General features: G+C 40.8%; 1 protein-coding gene across 4 annotated transcripts in view; it reads right to left on the reverse strand.

Moving 5' to 3' along the window:
* Positions 1-1,537: 1,537 nt before the first annotated feature.
* The window catches only part of PTPN1 (protein tyrosine phosphatase non-receptor type 1), a 38,404-nt gene continuing 22,138 nt past the window's right edge, over positions 1,538-17,803 (reverse strand). For 3 of the 4 annotated variants that reach the window (XM_054081547.1, XM_054081550.1, XM_054081549.1), the window contains 8 exons: positions 14,061-14,151; positions 13,151-13,251; positions 11,183-11,281; positions 8,349-8,486; positions 6,416-6,625; positions 5,559-5,720; positions 4,687-4,922; positions 1,538-2,049 (listed from right to left, as the gene is read on the reverse strand). In XM_054081547.1, coding sequence (XP_053937522.1) covers positions 1,842-2,049; positions 4,687-4,922; positions 5,559-5,720; positions 6,416-6,625; positions 8,349-8,486; positions 11,183-11,281; positions 13,151-13,251; positions 14,061-14,151 — 1,245 coding nt within the window. In that variant the 3' untranslated portion in view covers positions 1,538-1,841. The remainder of the gene's footprint in view (positions 2,050-4,686; positions 4,923-5,558; positions 5,721-6,415; positions 6,626-8,348; positions 8,487-11,182; positions 11,282-13,150; positions 13,252-14,060; positions 14,152-17,803) is intronic. The other variant, XM_054081548.1, reaches the window with a different exon arrangement.

A 17,803-nucleotide genomic window follows, 5' to 3' on the forward strand; every position in this document is an offset into this window, starting at 1 on the left:
AAAGCCCTTGATGCAAGCTTAACAAAACACAAAACAGAAATAATACCCCCACCCCCTGCCACATTCACCAACTCTTTCACTGAAGGAAGAGCTACACTGACAGAGAGCTTTGCAAAAATAAATACGGAGTGGAGACCGCCTTACGTGAGATACTCCATAGCAGTGGTTAAGTGCTATGAATCTAGAAAGCCTTTGAAAATAAAAAGAACTGATTAGACTTGCAAATCAGCTGTCATGGTTTGGTTTCAATCACTACAATCTCGGTAGTGTGTTTACTCCTGCCCGCTGCTCCTTGACACAAGCAAAGAAACCTTTGCTATTGCTGTTTAAACTATTAATGATTTGGTACTGACAAGAGAAGACGTATCATTTGAGACTGTTTCGTGCAATGCCGACTTCCAGTCACAGTTCTACCAGTGCACCCAAATCCTTGTTTACAGGCACTCGGCGTTGTTTGGGCTCTGGGCTGCGGAGCCGACCCGGCGCAGCCCCAGCGCAGCGCGGGACAAACCCACAACCCACCTCACCGGCCCAGGGCAGCAACAACCCCGCTGCAGGCGCTGCACGGCTGCGCCCGGGAGATACTGAGGAGCGCGTCTCCAAGCCAAACGAAAGCCAGTACTTTAAATCTTTGCTTTTAAAAAAGCAAAACACACACACGCTTGCATCATAAGCCACCTGGTACGTTCACAGACCAACGTGTCTTCTGTGGAACTTTTTATGTCTTAAGGAAGCTGCCACAGCATTAATTGCTCTGGATTTATTGAAACGCTTTCCTGTCCACTACCTGCAATGCCTCTGAGTACATTCCCTCTCTGGCCCTTGCGGGCAGCGTGCCATTCCTTATGGAGCAGATGGAGAGTGAAACTGCATTTTACATTCCAAATGATGAGGTTTGAGAACTGGTCCTTCTGAACGCCAGCTGCACAGCTGCAAAATGCTGGTGGACATGTTTTGGTTGAATTTCCCTTCCTGTTTCTCTCCTTCCCCTCAACCTCTCCTAACCCAGAACACAAAAGCAAGAAGAGCTTTACAAAGGATGGTGCAAGAGGCGTACGTGCAAGTAGAGTGCAACACAAGTCAATGAGGAGAGACACATTAAAACAAAAAGAAAAAAAGAGCTTGACATGTCGGGATACCCTGAGCAAATGCAGAAGCCTGTTTCTACAAACACATGTAAAACAAGAAGCTCTTTAAGAACAGTTATGCCAAGATTAAATATACCAATACCACAGGCACTGCCCACAACTCAGTCTTTAATGATGAAGCAAGTTAAAAACCAAACCAAACCAACCACAAACACCCCTCCCCAACGCTCCCCCTTCCAAAAACTTTACATTCTTCAGGTATGTGGGTTTCTTTTTCTTTTTTTTTTGGAACTCATCAATATAAGCCGTGTATTTGGTTACAACACTTGGAGAGTACAAGCAAGTTTCACTTGTGCCTAGTTTTTCTCAAAGACAAAAAAAAAAGAACTGGCTTTTTAAAAAAGGCTAAAAACAACAATGTGTTGTAATTCTATTATTTCGTTTTTAAAAAAAAAAAAAAAAGGAAAACAAAAAAGGAAAACAGACTATTTGGCATTTTCTCTGCTTACTCCTGAATATTTTAAGGCCCTGAGAATAGAATATTATGTTCTTGGGATCACAGGGCTAGATAAAACCCTAGTGCATCAATTATCTCTTTAAGCCCTAACCAAAGTTCTGGCCTTTCAACCTAAGATCTCCCTCCACTGAGACAAGGCTCACACGCCTCAATCAGCTTTCGTTCAGAGAAGCTCATAACAAACCAATCACACGTCGTTGGTGTTTTCTGTGGGACCGATCTTGCTGGCACGTCCATCAATGAAAACACACCCTGTAACAGAGATAAGCTCCTGCCGTGAGGAATGTGAACATGCAAATATTCACTAGAAATGGCTTCCAAGTTGTCATCACGTTCTCCTCCTCCTCTTCCGAGCTTTCTGACTTCATTGACTCTTCTTTATGGGGCGAGAGACGTGGATTTTCACCAACAGTTCTCCTCCGAATTTCAGTGTCTAGACTAGTGCTTAGGGACGAAGAAATACATATTCAGTACAAGATCTCCATTTAGGAGAGAACCCACAGAGGCTCTGCACAAGAGCATGGCCTCACCCACTGAGCACCACAGACAAAGCTGGAAAACTCTTGCTATCAGGAGCTGTAGCAGACAACAAACCAAAGCCTATCACTAATTATTACAGTTCTGGCTATTAAATTACAGGTTTAGAACAGTGCTTGTCATAAAAAGCCATGCTTGGGAGTATTTTGTGCTCTTTAAAGAATAAGCTGACTTAGTTTTAAGCACCACCTACACCCACTACTTATCACGAATCTGCTGCCTGCACAGAGACAAGCAGTGAACCAGCACGAATCAAACCCACACCCAGCTCAGAACAACAACAGGGTTTGAAAACTGAGCACCTGGCCAAGTGCTCAGAAAATGGTGGAACTGTGGCTGCTTGTGCAGCCACAACTTGAGACGGCTAAAAGCACTGCCATGGTTTTGATGACGGACCTGAAGATCTCTTCACCTTTAGCACTGTCTAAACATAGTTTTGTTTCTAGACACTGGACCTCCACCCTGCTGGCAGTATATGGATTGAAAAAGAGGTTTCTTAACTAAGCAGGATCTTTTATATCTACGGTGCAACTTCTTCCAGCTGGATGTAGAAAGCGGAGCATCACCATGCGGGGTGGTAACCACCGGGGAGATGCTTTGCAGGGGGATTTCCCAGACATCTGCTGACAGCTTAAGTATAGAAGAACTTGGAAACTTCCATCCCAGACATCAGAATATCTGGGCAGGAAAATAAATCTGCTTAAGACTTCTGCTGTTCCTTCCCTCACTTCTGCCAGCACAATGTCTCTTTCCCACCTCTCCAGTTCCTCCAGTCTCACAATGTCCCACATCCTTTCACATCAGACTGTCTCTCTGCTCTCTACTTGTTCCCCCTCTTGCCTGGCAAGTTTCCCTGTCCCCTCTTGTAGACTCACTCTCCCAGACAGGACAAGAGCGATGATCACAAAGGAGGCCTAATCCTGCAGCTACAGTATCAGTACGGAATGAGGGGGCTCAGGATTCAGTATCTGGCCTTTCCTAGTACGCCTGAAATATCGTGTAAGGTAGGATTTAACTTCAGCGAGGCAAAAAGATAGATGTCTAGCCAGCCTCTACAATCAATGAAGACAGGCAGTTCCAGAGGGTGACTCAATTCCTGCTTCAGACAAGGGACTATAATAAGGGAAATTAATTGAGTCTTTGAGCTCTTTAGAGCTGGACACGTCTTATGTTCATTTAAACTACACTGTGTGAAGTATTTCCAGGAAATCATTTATTCGCTGAGAAATTCAGATTTATATAGCTAATGAGAAGACAAGACACCAACTTTAAATTCAGACTCTTCATTAGGGGTGGAAAACATTAGCTGGCACCTCACATCCCAGACAAATGTTCTGGTAACAGAACAATACTGTCACGGAGGGAAGAAAGAGGGAGGTGCTACTATTGCAACACTTCCTTCTTTTGTAGCTAAGCTCCCATTTGTGTTCATTTCTATTTCCAAGATTTCCTTTCTTTTTAGTAAAGACGTTTGGAATTGGAGTATTTAACTTCCAGAATCTCAATACATTAAGAAAAACCCTGATCAAAACATTGTTTCACGTTGAGCAGGGAATTGCTTCTGTTTTATCACCTGGCCTCCAGCAGAATTTGGAGGGAAAGGACAGGTTCAACTCATGGTCTCAGCCTCTCTGCTATATGAAATTAGGAGGAAGTTTAATCTGAAGAAAGGCTACTGGAGACACGTCTCACTGTTTTCCAGTTCCCAGAGTCACACGCTCCGCCCCTGGCTCAGCTAAATTCACATCGTGCCTGCCTGCTGCCTCTGCTGAAAAGGCTCTAGAGTTCTGCGGACAATACTAAAACTTGGCATTTTGCTCCAGTATTCCTATGGGGATCTCAAAATTCTTAGGAGAGCATCTGGCTGGGGAACAATAAACCTGCCCGTGACTATCCCTGGTGGGTGTAAGGAGGGTTGTTTTTCTATTTTGCCATTTTGATTTTTTTCTGTCCTGTGTGGCACTCCGTCGGGTGTTCTGAACAAAGCTGGGTAGCACGCAGGATGACAGTTACACCAAGGCACTCAGATTTTCAACCAGGTCCCCCGCACTTGGATAAATCAGGAGTGACATCTAGTGGTTAAGCAGGCAGGAACCTTGGCTTCTCTGCTGTTCTATCGCTTGTGGCCCCTCTACTCCTTTCATCAAAAGTAGCTTTGCTTGCAATTAATTTCACGTTTCTACATGTGGCTAAAGCTAGTCAGCCTAGTTTTCAGCTACATGACTAAAGAGCTCCTCTGTAACTTAGCATTTACTGCACGTACATCAACACTAAACCACTTCATTATGCTGACACTTTTTCTTTCACTCCAGCAGGAACCTGTAAGAGGGCTGAGCTTATGCATGATTTTAAAAGAACATGAGCGTTAAGACCTTTATCGAAAAGATTATGGGTTGGAAGTATTACACGAACTCGATCAAGGTCTGCTCAGGCCCTCCTGTATGAAACATCATTTATGAGCAACTGCCCTACAAACTTTCAGTGCCTTAAGCCAACTGGACAGTCTTCTCGGTACAGTCAAAAGTGGGAAACTAGAAGAATTACCTGTCTGTGGTCAGTGGTACAGACGAACGAGCTCTGCCATCTGGAACCATCTCTTCCACAGTGCCGACCGAACATCGAATCTCCTCCTCTACTACTTGATGTTTAGGAAAGAATTCTGTGTGTTCATGCATTTTTCCATTGTGCATTTCTGAGGTTCGCTTTGGTGGTCTGGGAGGTGGTGGGGTATGTTCAGGTGGAGGGTCCACGTCTTCATTGGAGAGCTCCTTCCACTGTTCCTTCAGGAAGGAAAAGCCCTAGTAAGCTTTTCTCTGTTTCTCTTATTCAAGCTGCTATAACTTTTAACTTTAACATTGCAGGGTCTTTGCACTCTACGTTTTCATTTATTTTTAAGAGTGGCTGTTCTTTTGCATTGAAAAAACGGAAAAAAAGAGATACAAGAACTCCAAGCCCAAGCTACATCCAGTACAGAGAAAACATCAGCTATAAGTGCAAGAAATTCTAATCTACTTCTGGAAAATTGGAATAGTTGCTTGAGTTCTGCTTAACATAAACCAAACTTTTATTATTTGATCATAATACTTAAAACTTCTGGCATATCAGAAAATGTTTAGTACCTGAAATGGAAGACAAGGCCAATGTAGCCAGTCTACACTCCAATTACAGTGTCGGGAAGTACACAAGGCCTCCTGTTATACCACAGGTACTGTTTAGAAGGTTTTTAAATATAACACTTTAGGTTATTACAGATCATAAAGTATTGTATTTAAGAACCTCACGATATAAGAAAATTATTGAAGCAGAACAAGCATGAAATTTAAAGTTTCTTTCTATTCTGTTCATCCCACACATCTACTACGGTCAAAACAGAGTTGCAGCTCACTCCGTTAGGCTGTGTAGTCAATAGCACTCACTTGCACTGAAGCATCTCCCATAATGAATTTTGCCCCTTCAATAACAGCTAAGTAGGAGAAACGGAGCTGATCTGCTGTCTGTATGAGTCCCATTCTGTACTTCCTCATTTCCAGGAGAACGTGTTTAACATCGACAGAAGAAGGATCTTTCCGTTTGTCCATCTGAAAATAAAAGTTTGAAACACTCCTTACGAGATTCACTCTAATTCATTTTGTAGTAGGGCCTTGAGACTCCCCTCCATACTACGGAATTAATATACTAATTATTATCAATTATTTATTCCATCTCTAAAAAGACAACAGAGGGGAAAACGCACAGGGACTTTAAAATATTGTATGTTTTCCCCTTTATTTGTATTCTTGTTCTCCCAAACACACTCCCCCTGCCTACAGGTGAAGTTGGCTCTGTAAAAGGAAACATTTATTTTGCATCATTTCAAGATAGTTCACACTACTACTTAGTGGACCTCCAGCATCTTTTCTTTTTAACCACAAGGGCAAAGCCTATCTTTGCAAATTACAGTAAAAGCTAGAGACACTTCTTCCCCTGACTGAAATGGCCAGTTAAGAACGAGATCTGCCTTTGAATGTGCTCCCAGACTAGAACAGGAATAAGATAAGTTCAGGGAAGCTGTGGCTGCCCCATCCCTGGAGGTGTCCTGATCCAGTGGGAGGTGTCCCTGCCCATGGCAGGGGGTTGGAACTGGATGATCTTTAAGGTCCTTTCCAACCCAAACTATTCTATGATACTATGATAATGGGAATTATCACGCAACAATACTACACAGAACCTACAACAAACTGTTCCTCAAAATAACTACAGAAACAGCTTATCCTCGGGAATAAGTAGTTCTTACCAGTAGAAGACAGGTATCGACCAAACAAAAAGTTCCTGATCTGCCAATTCCTGCACTGCAGTGTACCACAACAGGTCCATGCTCGGGGTTAAGCGAGCCAGATTCCCTCACTTTGAACAGGAAATTAAGGAATGAAGCAGGTGACTCCGGGACGCCAAAGTCAGGCCACGTAGTATAATGAAAGTGCAGAATCTCTCTCGTTTCCTGTGTCTGTAGAAACAGTATTTAGGAAGCCTTTTAGCTTGCATACACAAGTCAGAAGTATTCAAAGTGCCGTTGCCTACAACAGTCTTCTAATCAGCAAACGCAAGTCCTCATTCATTTTCCTGGCAAACAGTCACTTACATATTTAGACAGACAGCTTTAGACATCAGACAATTTCACCTCTAGATCCACTTCAAATTTGTGCCTTTGGAAAAATTTTAGCTACTTCCTTTGAAAATAGCTCTGATTTACACAGAATGGAGACAGGTGCCTCCTCAGGTTTGCATGCTACTCAGACTGCACTGCTGCCACTATATCTTCAGAGCAGCGGACTTAAATCCAAATGACAAAGTTCCACCAGTCTGAGGGAGCTTTTATCACTGGGCAGCTAAGAAACTAATTACCAATAATTATCTCATGTTGTGAAGGTCTCCATTTTAAGCAAAGGGAACTGGACAAGTAAAGTTACTCATTTGTAACATGGTTCTTCAGTACAGTTCAAATACCTGTATCACCACAAGCTGGCTGGACTGCTGCCTTCCAGTTTCTAATGACGGAGCACCATTTGAAGGTTTCTCAAAATGAAGTACATCAAGCTATAGAAGCCTTTCACACTTTCTGCAGTCAGAGTCCTTACGCTATCACAGCTGTTCCTTTACAGGGTTGTTCCCAACTTGGAAACTTCCTTCCAGGACTACTAAGCCACGGGTGCTCACATCCTCCTCTGACACTGAGCTACAACCACCCAACATGTCTATGGCAGACATCATAGTTAATACTCACCACAAACTACATCAACTAAATTCTTACTCAGGTATTATTCAGTCAAATTCGTATCTGTAGTCTCGTGTTTCCTGACAGGATGAAGCACGCAGGATGCTAACAGACGAGCAAAGGAATAACTGCGTCTTCCAGTAGTGAGCAGTAGCAGGACAGAACGGAACTCAGGCTAGCATGTCACAACATACACACCTAACTTAGCACCATCGAGGACCTCAGATATCTTCAGTGACCTGCATTCGGTGACAGTTAATGGTGTTCTTCCTTAGCCAGTCTCCCCAAGAAGCTTTAGAATAGCTCTCACTGCTCTAATACAGGGCAATGTTGAGAGGAAGGGTGGGAAATAGCATGTATACTTTTGTTTTGGTATTGCACAAAAGAAAAAAAAAAAAAAAAGAAAAAGAAAAAAAAAAAAAGAAGAGTTATTTCTCTTAAAGCTGGTGGCCTGATCCTTGTACCGAGCTCCATACCGAGCTCACTGTGGGACCAGGGCTAAACCAGTCCCTGCTTTCTGATGAAGGCCATCAATGCAAAACTTGAAGATCTAAGCCAAAGTCTAAAAAATAAGGTTTAGAACAAGATGCAGGCAGCAGGTAGCTTAAGCGACAGGGAGAGCAATTACTTCACTGAGAACACAGAAACACTAGAACATCTGTTAAGCGTTTATAAAGGGTACTCTGAAACCCCAGGTAGTGACAAACTAACCTTCTCACTCAGTGTAGGCTGAGACATGAAAATGACTGCAGTTTTCCCAGAGATGTTTCATAAATATTTAAGAGTTTCATTTCCACAACACACGAACTAAAGGCTGAAGAACTATTTCATGCAGAATCACCAAGTCCAGCAGATAATCTGCTATAATTCATGACCATCTTTTTCAAGAACTTGTGGATGAGGAGGTGAATGTCACCTCAGAGAGACTGAAGAATCGGGTTGGTACTGTACTTACTGTAAGGTTTTCCAATTCTAGCTGTCGTACTGTGTAATACGATTTTATATCTTCAGACACCAATGTTAGTTTCAAATTTGTATCTTCAAAAACCATTTCCTTCTCCTCTTTCCTTGGCCAGTACTGTGCACACTTTACCTAAAACCAAATAAGAGACATTGATATGTCATTTGCGTTTGTGGAACAGACAAGGAATAAACATCCTTAATACAACATTTTCTTATCAGACCATTTCTTCACCCATTCTTATTATAAGGAGGACCAATTCTAGTGTGAAGCATACCAGTCCTTCTTTATATCACAGACCACATGTTCAGTGAACATTTTGTAAGAGTTAAATTATTTTGATTTTGACTGAACTCATGAAAATAAGGATAGAGGACAGCTTTATTTAGGTAGAGCTCCGTTTCTTCTACATATAACCTGAAAGAGTGTGAAGCTATGGAATCCAATGAAAAACGCCAAAGCCGTTGTTTATTTTATGTTGAATCAGACCAATAATAACAATTAAGCAAACAAAAAAGATAATCAACCATCTAAGTATAAAAGCTCTCACAAAATATGAATTTTAGTCTACTCTGCATTTTATAAAAGAAGAGATAAATTTTAACATGAGCAGAACATACTGTGAAGAAGTACTATGAATTCCACAAGCATGCTACACGTAGAATTACAACATCGCTAATTTGCAAGTTTAACGTCAGATGAGATTTTGGGCTGCTCCATTCACTCATCACAAAAATAAAAATAGCAGTGAGATCATTTTGATTTTACACAGCACAGTTTAAAAGTAAAGTGCCAATCAAAAACCCTGCAATCAGCAAACATTCCCATTACCTACTTCTGACTGAATTTCAATTTTCTCAGTAAAGTTTCCCAGAGAGTTTGGTTTGCAAAGACTGCTTCATGCTAGGACCTTAAAGGAGCCAACCAAACTGAAAAGTAGCACATTTTGCAGGGTGCAGGAACAACTGAAAGTAAAGAAACTCATCAGCAACATGAACAGGAAAGTTTGCAACCAAGTTTCTGACAACTAAATATAAAGACATTGTGACTGGGAGAACTGGCGTGGCCCTCCTGCCACTAAGCACAGCTCCTCAGAAATGGGATTATGACCACCATTTGCCCATACCGAAACACGCAATAAGAACAGATCGTTGGACATGGCTAATGACTCTTTTATTAGGGGCAAGAAATATGGCTTTGAAGTGAAAGAATGATGAAAGAAGAACAGCATTTTCAGGGCTAAGATGATTTCTGACAATATTTTAATAAACGAGAAAAGCCTTTCAGTATTTTATTTGTAGGTAGACTAAGACCAGTTTCGCTCAGACTAATTCTAGTCTTTACTCGACATCCTCTAGCTCATCAGGGTGTAGAACGTGGTTATAATTCCCTGCAACTTTTCTGGGTGTATTAATGTTAAAGAGACAGCAAATGGCATTGTGTCTAATTTCTCCACCAAATGTCTGCAAACAATATTTTGTTGTGCTCCAACGTAGGTCCCCCACTGCTGTTTGCTGAGAAGTGCAAGCAGCCTCCCCTAAGGGATCACAATAATTCATTTTGTTCAAAACTACTGGCAGTGCAGAGAACAAGCGGGAATGGTTGGAAAGGAAGAAACTATTGAAAAATATAGTTATTGCATCTCTTTTGAAGATTAAATCTCACTTGCACTACAATAAAAGCAAAACAGTCAAAAATCAAGACTGCAGTTTATTAAAACACAACTCATTGCACAACAATTTTCCTGATTATTGGGAATTCTTTCCTGATTACGCAAAAGCACGTACCACCCAGCTATCACTGGTGGGTACCCTACATACCCGTTATAACCTCCTCCAAAGTGTCTTTATACTGACTGCACTGCAATATTCAACTTTAAACAGGGCTTTTCTATCAGTCTTTAAAATTGTTTTTGTCTCCATTTGCACAGCTGCCAAGTCCAACTTCAGGGATGACAGCTGTGGAATTAGCATAGAGGCAAAACCCTGACCCAGAATGAAAACCAGGCCTAATGGTTCCTGTCTTCTCCACCATCAGAAGGGCGGAGGCATTTCCTCTCAAGACAGCAGCTACTCCAGGTACAAGTGGATCCAAAACTTTTCATCTGTCTGAAGGTAAATCACTTGAAATAACCCAAATTGTTTCCCTTCATCTTCTGCCTGTCTTGCCTAATGTAAACGTACTAAAAGGTCTGGACAGAACTTAGCCCACCATAATCGTCCTAGCAAGCAAAAGAGTGGCTTAACAGCTGGTTCCACACCACCCAGAAGATTATTGCTTAGGATAGATACCAGGGAAAGTACTTTCAATCATACCCCCATTCTCCTCATGCCTTTAACATCTTTATAAAACAACAACAATAGTGGAGAAACAATACCCCTAGACGATACACTTATTAATCAGAGCTCTTATTGACTCCAAGTTTCCTTCATGCAAAGTGTCTCTATGACTGCTTCAAAACCATTTCACATGGCTTGTGAATGAACGCTCGGTGTAAATGACCTTTGAGACGCTCAGTGTGCACACGCTGACAAAGAACTACACTCAGATACCTATGTTGGCACTAGAGATGGCTTCATGCCTTATTTCAGACAAATTCAGAGGAAATTAAGACCTACAATTACAAACTGAATAATTTTCTGACTACACTAGGATCAGTTCACTGGGTATGCAATCCTAGGTGTAATTTCTTAAGATAAAAATGATGTATCTTTGTCATCTCTCTACCTTCTCTCTATCTTTGAGGTGGTGTTTTATTTGGTTTTTTTTCATAAAGAAAGACCACAAACAGACAATGAACACATAGCTAGAGCTGGGTAAGTACTTACGGATCCCTTTTCCATCACTCTGTTCAACATGACAACACCACGGCTTTTCTGTTCCCAAACCATCTCCCAAAAGTGACCACAAGTATTTGGCAAAGGTCCCTGCAGAGACAGAATCCCCAGAAACAAGCATTATTTTTCAGTTAATGTCAGCGCAACGCTCTGCACCAAAAGTTACTGCACTAGGCAATAAATTCAGACAAGTAACAAGAAACTTCTCATTTTAACCTGTAAAAAAATGCAGTGACAGAGCTTTAAGTTCCATTTTCACACTATGAATTTACCCATGAAAGCACAGTTAATCTTTTCTCCCCATGCATAACAGGAAGACAGAAGTAGTCTCATTTGCAAGAAGAGAACTGGGAGTGAAAAATACTGAGAGAATTTTCTTCGGAAAGGTATACGTTCAATGGAGAAATGAAACCTCACTGACTAATTAAGAGCAGAATTAACATCTGTGTTGAACTATTCTGCAACACATCATTGTTATTCATAATACTTGAAAATTAGCAGACTGAACGGACAAACACTCAAAAGAATGAAAACGATGCCAGAACCACAACAAATTCTATGAAGATTCTGGAAAACTATATATCCGCTTTAGGACTGCATGAAATGATAACTTCTTTTAAAGACTACTGTCTAGTCACAAAGCAGATTTCTTTATAGCTTTTTGCTAACACTATGTTCCTTTGCTATTTTCTGCTCCAAAACCATTGCTCTGAATTTTGGGCCACTCAAACCACATCACTGTGCCTCTCATATTTGCTGTCCATCACTGCTCAAACAAAAGAGCAGGCCAGAATCCTCGGAAAGAATGACTGGATTTAAATAAAGCCATTCAAACCCATTAAATTCTGGATCAAAACGGACAACCAGTACCAGTTAGCTGCTTTTCTGACAATTCCATACACAGGTCTATCAGGTCAACCCGATGATCAATCTCCCCCATTGTGAATAAGAGCTGTGTGCACATAAACATTTTCATATTGAACACCATACTGTCCACTTCTTCCTGAGAAGATTTATCTTTATTCTCTACAAACAGGAAGGAAGACCTGCTGCTTGAAAATATTAATCCTAGTCTACCTTTATCTAAACTGCGAGAGGAAGGGGTAAAAAAAGTCAAGATTAGAGACCAGGGCAGTCTCCAGGGAACCAAACATTTAGAACAAACAAGAACTCTGGCACAGTTGCTTGCTCTCAGAAGAAGACAACAGGGTATCAGAGTATTTTTAAACTTGCTATATAGATACGTGTGGAATTCACAGATTCAGTGAAAAACAGCCACTTCCCTCCTGCCACCCATATTCCCATCACTGAAGTCTGTATTCAGAGCTTTCCTCTTGCACATTAAAGGTAGAAGCATCAGCATTGCCCAGCTTGAATCTTCTGCCAGCCATGTGATTAGGAGGCACATTATTTGTAAAGATGACAATAACATCACTTTCAGAAGGACATTTAACAAGAAACATGTGGTGGAGCATACGGCTTATTTGATACAGAAGGCTGGGTGTAAGAAATTCCCTAATACATATAGTCCCGTAAATGTGAAGCCCTCCCATTAAGTGAGGTTGACTTCTGTCCAGACAATTTATCAAGTAACTAAAGACTGTAGTGGTCTCAAACCTTTGTGCTGGTCTTCCACCTATGAGAAATGTGATTCAATTCAACCACATCTACAGCTTTTCATAACCCAACAAGTAGATTTCTAGAAGTGTGTTAGCTTCTAATCTCAATGGGTCTAAAGTCAGATAAACCAAGTGGCCAAAATGCTCTACAAAAAGTCAGCCAGTGCTGACAGGAAGAAATGCATAGTATAAAATTGTTCTATGGACACATTTATATATACACACAGACGTTTATATACACTTAACTAGCTTTACAAAAAACAAACATAATAGGCTAAAGAAAACCCATTAAAAACAACTCCAGTCACCATGATTTTCGTTAACCACTGCCAATAATTACCTGGGTAAGGATGTAGCTCCTTTGGGCCTCTTCCATTTTTATCAAACTAGCATTGATATAGTCATTGTCACCTTGGTTTAGCTTAATTCGACTGTGATCAACTGTGGCATAATCAGAAAACACTGGTTAATGTATATGCAACACAGCACAACCCATGCACAACATTGTCAGATGTCAGGATCAAAAAATCTGAGTTGTACTGAAGAACAAAAAGCACAGGCAGTGCAGAAGAACATAAGTTGCACTCTTGTCTCCCAAGAACACATTGCAAGAATGGACGTATTTGCATCTGAAGTAATCACAACACTAAGTCACAAACCAGATCACACCGACCTAGTTGTACAGTTACTGAGTTACTGTTTTTAAATAAACGTAATTACACAACTGCTAATTTTTGGCAGCTTAAAGACTCAAACCCAGCTTGTTCAAGATTGTTAAACATTTGCATAAATTATATTGGACAAACAGAACAGAGGCCTCTTATTCTTCTTGCAGACGTTTAGCTATAATTCCCAGCCCAACCACATCTTAATGTACATAAAGAATGACCAAAACTCAAGAATTACAGCAAATTTAATTTCATTGCTCTTTTGTTAGCCTCGGCTTGCTCCGCTTAGGATTAGAAACCAAACCACTAACAAGAACACCTATAAGCGTTCCCACACTTTGCAAAAAAAAGTGAAACAGTTTGGAAGAAGTATTATCTACAGGAAAAAAGGAACCATTTGTTACTCACAACCCCAAATGTTAGAACTGCTTAGTAAAGCAAACTATCTGCAACAGTATAGTTCTTAGTCAATTGCATATCCATCTAAAAGAAATCTTGTTCTTACAAAGAACATTTAGCTCACAGATGAAGTCATTAGAGGTCAACAGTCTGTTGCAAACAATGGAAAAGAACTGTACTTACAGGGGCTGACATCTCTGTACCTATTTCTATTTTTGTTTCTGGGATGTTTGGCCACTTTACACGGAAAATCGCTGGCTTCATGCCTGATGTCCTGAAACAAGAGAAAAAAAGTCTTAGATATTAATCCATCTAATATCATCATATCCTGAGATATCTTAACACAAATACTCCTTTGACTTCACATCTTCATGTGTGGGAATTCTGGACAGGAAGCACTTCAGGCTTCAACTTAAGAACTGAGTTTAAATTTATCAGAATACAATACCAACACTATTGTGTGTTAAAATATTATTAGATTGCATAATAAAGTAGCAGAACATTTACCAGAACGTGGTGCCTTTACACCCCTGATGAAGCACAGCCTCTGCCCCAAAGCACTTTCACATAAACTTCATTAAGCAATTGTTTCCTCTATCAGTGAAAATATCAATTGTACTGCCGACTCAGCAGCAATTAAAAAACATTCATTGTGATAGGGAAAAAACTGTCTAAATCCCTGGGAATCAAACACACAGAGTGGTGACTGGCTTAAGATCACCTACATCTTTATCTTGAGTTATCAGTAAGACGTCACAAAGCTACAAACGGCAAAAATTATTTGTATGCAATTTACATTCTCAACTAAAACTTATATATCACCTCAAGCATATAAATGAGAGTTTCTTTCAGATGCATCTCAGATGCTCAGCTATCTGAGACAATTTCAAAACTCATAATAAAAAGAATTTGGCAGTCCTTGGACATCAGTCCCAATTTGTATGAACAGAACTTCACACTGTAAATAAATAATACGTAAATATGCAATTCTTAAAATTTACAGTACTAGGAACTTCAGAGTGAAGCTCATACATTTAAGTGAAATTAATAAAACCTGAAAAAATAGATTTACTGCAGAACTGGCGTTTCAATAGCATAATTAACTTTTAAGAAATCCTAAGACATTGTGCACACACGTGAAATGAACAAATGAACCCAGCCCAGAGGCCACCGAAAAAAATCATCATTAAAAACAAACCACTGAGGTAAATTTGTCCTCTTTTATTGGAGGAAATTTTGTTAATAATCAACTAAATGAAGCAGAGTTTACTATTCATTATCTGTCCAGATACAAATATATTGAACGTGGTGTTGATTCACATTCAGTGTGCCCAGAGAACAGTTTTCTGTGCGCACACAGAGCATCTGGAGGGCTGCTTGTGACATACAGATCACTTGCACAGAAAGGCTGGGCACTCCTCTATTAATAGTTTCAAATTATTTCAGGCTGTAGTGCAGATTGTGGTAGCTTTCCAACGTCAGAGCAGGAGGATTTTATACCAGCTTAAAAAATCTCATCCTTAAAATGCAGGCCAAACTGAACTGGTTTGCTCTTCCTCCCATTCTTGCATAAAGAATCATGTACAGTGCCAAAGATTGTTTTTTTAAGTCGGCTATCGACTGCTCTTTATTACTTGTTCATCTTTTCCTACCTTATTATTCAGGTACGTATCAATTTACACTAAATACCACATGTCAAAAGGGAACAGTTCTGTTTTATGTATACCTACTCAAAATTAGTACAGTATTCTGAAATGGCTCTCACTGAAATAAGCCCTGACATCAGCTGCTGTCTTTTTATAACGTAACACATGGCTGCCAGTATTTCTGCTTATGAAGAATGTAGTCTGGAGAATATGATCTCGACTGCCACAGTCTAATGTCTCAAACATGAGGCAGCTAAAAGGGTTGTTTTCATAAACTCGGCTTTGACTCCAGGCATTAAGAAATTTGAAAAGAACTGTCCCTTCTTTTAAAAATGGAAATGGATTAAATGTTTCATTACAGAACCAGAATGATACCAAGGCACTGTAATACAAAAGTATTATACTTAAGCACGCACACGTATGTACACATACACACTACTCCCAGTCTTGGGGAGCTCCACAGATTCAAATACCAACATCGTATATTTAAGGATGTGAAACTGCTAATTTACTGTTCAGGGAATAGAGCTGCCTATTATCTTGCTACCAAATATGAGATGTTTGTAAAGACACTCCGATGCCTAAAGGTACTAAAAGAATAAGGGAGTTCTACGTGGCACATAACTCGAGGCACAGAGAAAATGAAAAGAAAGAAGTTACCATGCCAAAAAAATGGGATGGGGTGGTAATAAAATGAGGGACGTAGATATGGCAACAGGCAAGCTGCTGCCTTGTATAAAAATCCAACTAGCATATAGCACTTTATTTCTCAATGTACTGAACAAAAATAAAACAGAAAATCCTGGAGGAAACGCATGTCTGCACCTCAGTGGCCAAATTCAAGCCTGCAAAGATGGGACGTACTCTTCTTGGCAAGATGGAATAGTAGTGGTTTGGGGTTTTGGCGAGTCGGGTTTTTTTTCTTGCTATTGCAGTTGCTAGAACATGTAAAGCGACAAAAAACCACTCCGAACATCACTTCCAGGATATGAAGCTGATTTTAGTGGAAATCAGATGGCCTTAAACAGAGATAATTATTGGAGGGAAACAATAAAGTGATGTTTAAAGGCCACGCTGCTGGCTTTCTTGTACATTCCTCCAAACCTTGTTACTGGTTACTGCAGGAGTCATGTAACTACTGATGCTCCCTGGTGTCAGGGTGGTTTTCAGAATGTGTCACCGACCTCCACGCTGGAGAACACAGATTCATTCAAAGCATATAATTATTATGCTATGACGAACTCTAAGCCAGTGATGTCACAAGACCTACAGTCAGTGGATGGACACAGGGACTGATGAAGTTACGAAACACCTTCTTGAATCATGCTCTTGGTCACACTGCAGAGATCCTGCCATCTAAAAAGGAAGCTCGACATTTCATCTAAAAGGTCATGCAATATAAAACTTTAAAGAGGAAGGTCTAGAACTGAAGTCAGTTTTCCAAAGTCAAATGCTTCTGGTTTTGAGCATGAGTCATTCCATGCCATTCCATGTCCTGGTTTTAAGTCCCGTACCCTGTGCAAATACCCCCAGAAATTTCAGAGGTGGAAAGAGGAAGTCCTCTAAAGCACTGTTCTTCAAATGGAAAGCTCTTGTTGCTGTTAATCTGCAGTAGTGACTGGAATAAGAAGTTCTTTTGTGCTTTACAGGAGAAGGTTGCTTTCAGTTGCATGAATGGGTCGCACTTGCCATGTTTCCTGCCACAAAGAAAAGACACAGAACGCAAGGGCAGATGGCCGTACCGTTTGGACAGAAGGGATCAGCCCCTTACTTTTCAGAGTTCTACAGATGGTCATGGAAGAGGTGCTCATGGTGGCTCCTAGCCCCTTGTCCCAAGGACTTCTGTAGCAGAGCGCCTGACTCTTCCTCCCTTCCCCTTGCAAAAACCCTAACAGTAGTGATTCACTCTGCAGCCCACAGCCCTTTCCTTCCACTCCTGCCAGCCTTCAAAAAACTACCCTTGCTTCAGTACCCTAATCCATAACCACTCTGGAACCCTGGGGCTGTCAATTCCTCCTTTGCTCAAGAAGTATTTTCTGCAAACTTGTCCTACCACCGGTACTCTGCACTCCGCTACAGGTGCCACATGTCAACTCCTAACACAACAGCACATCTATCGTACTTTCCCCACCTTGTTCTGACAGCAACAAGAGACTGAGAAAGAGAAGATATTCCCCAAAATCTTTACAGAAGTATTAGGTAAGACTACATGTTTGTGACATCAGCCATTCAAGCACACTGCAATATTCCATGGATTCCATGTCAACATCTCCAGAAGAG

This window comes from Cuculus canorus, chromosome 16, assembly GCF_017976375.1.
Source record: "Cuculus canorus isolate bCucCan1 chromosome 16, bCucCan1.pri, whole genome shotgun sequence".
In the NCBI taxonomy this organism is placed as follows: domain Eukaryota; kingdom Metazoa; phylum Chordata; class Aves; order Cuculiformes; family Cuculidae; genus Cuculus; species Cuculus canorus.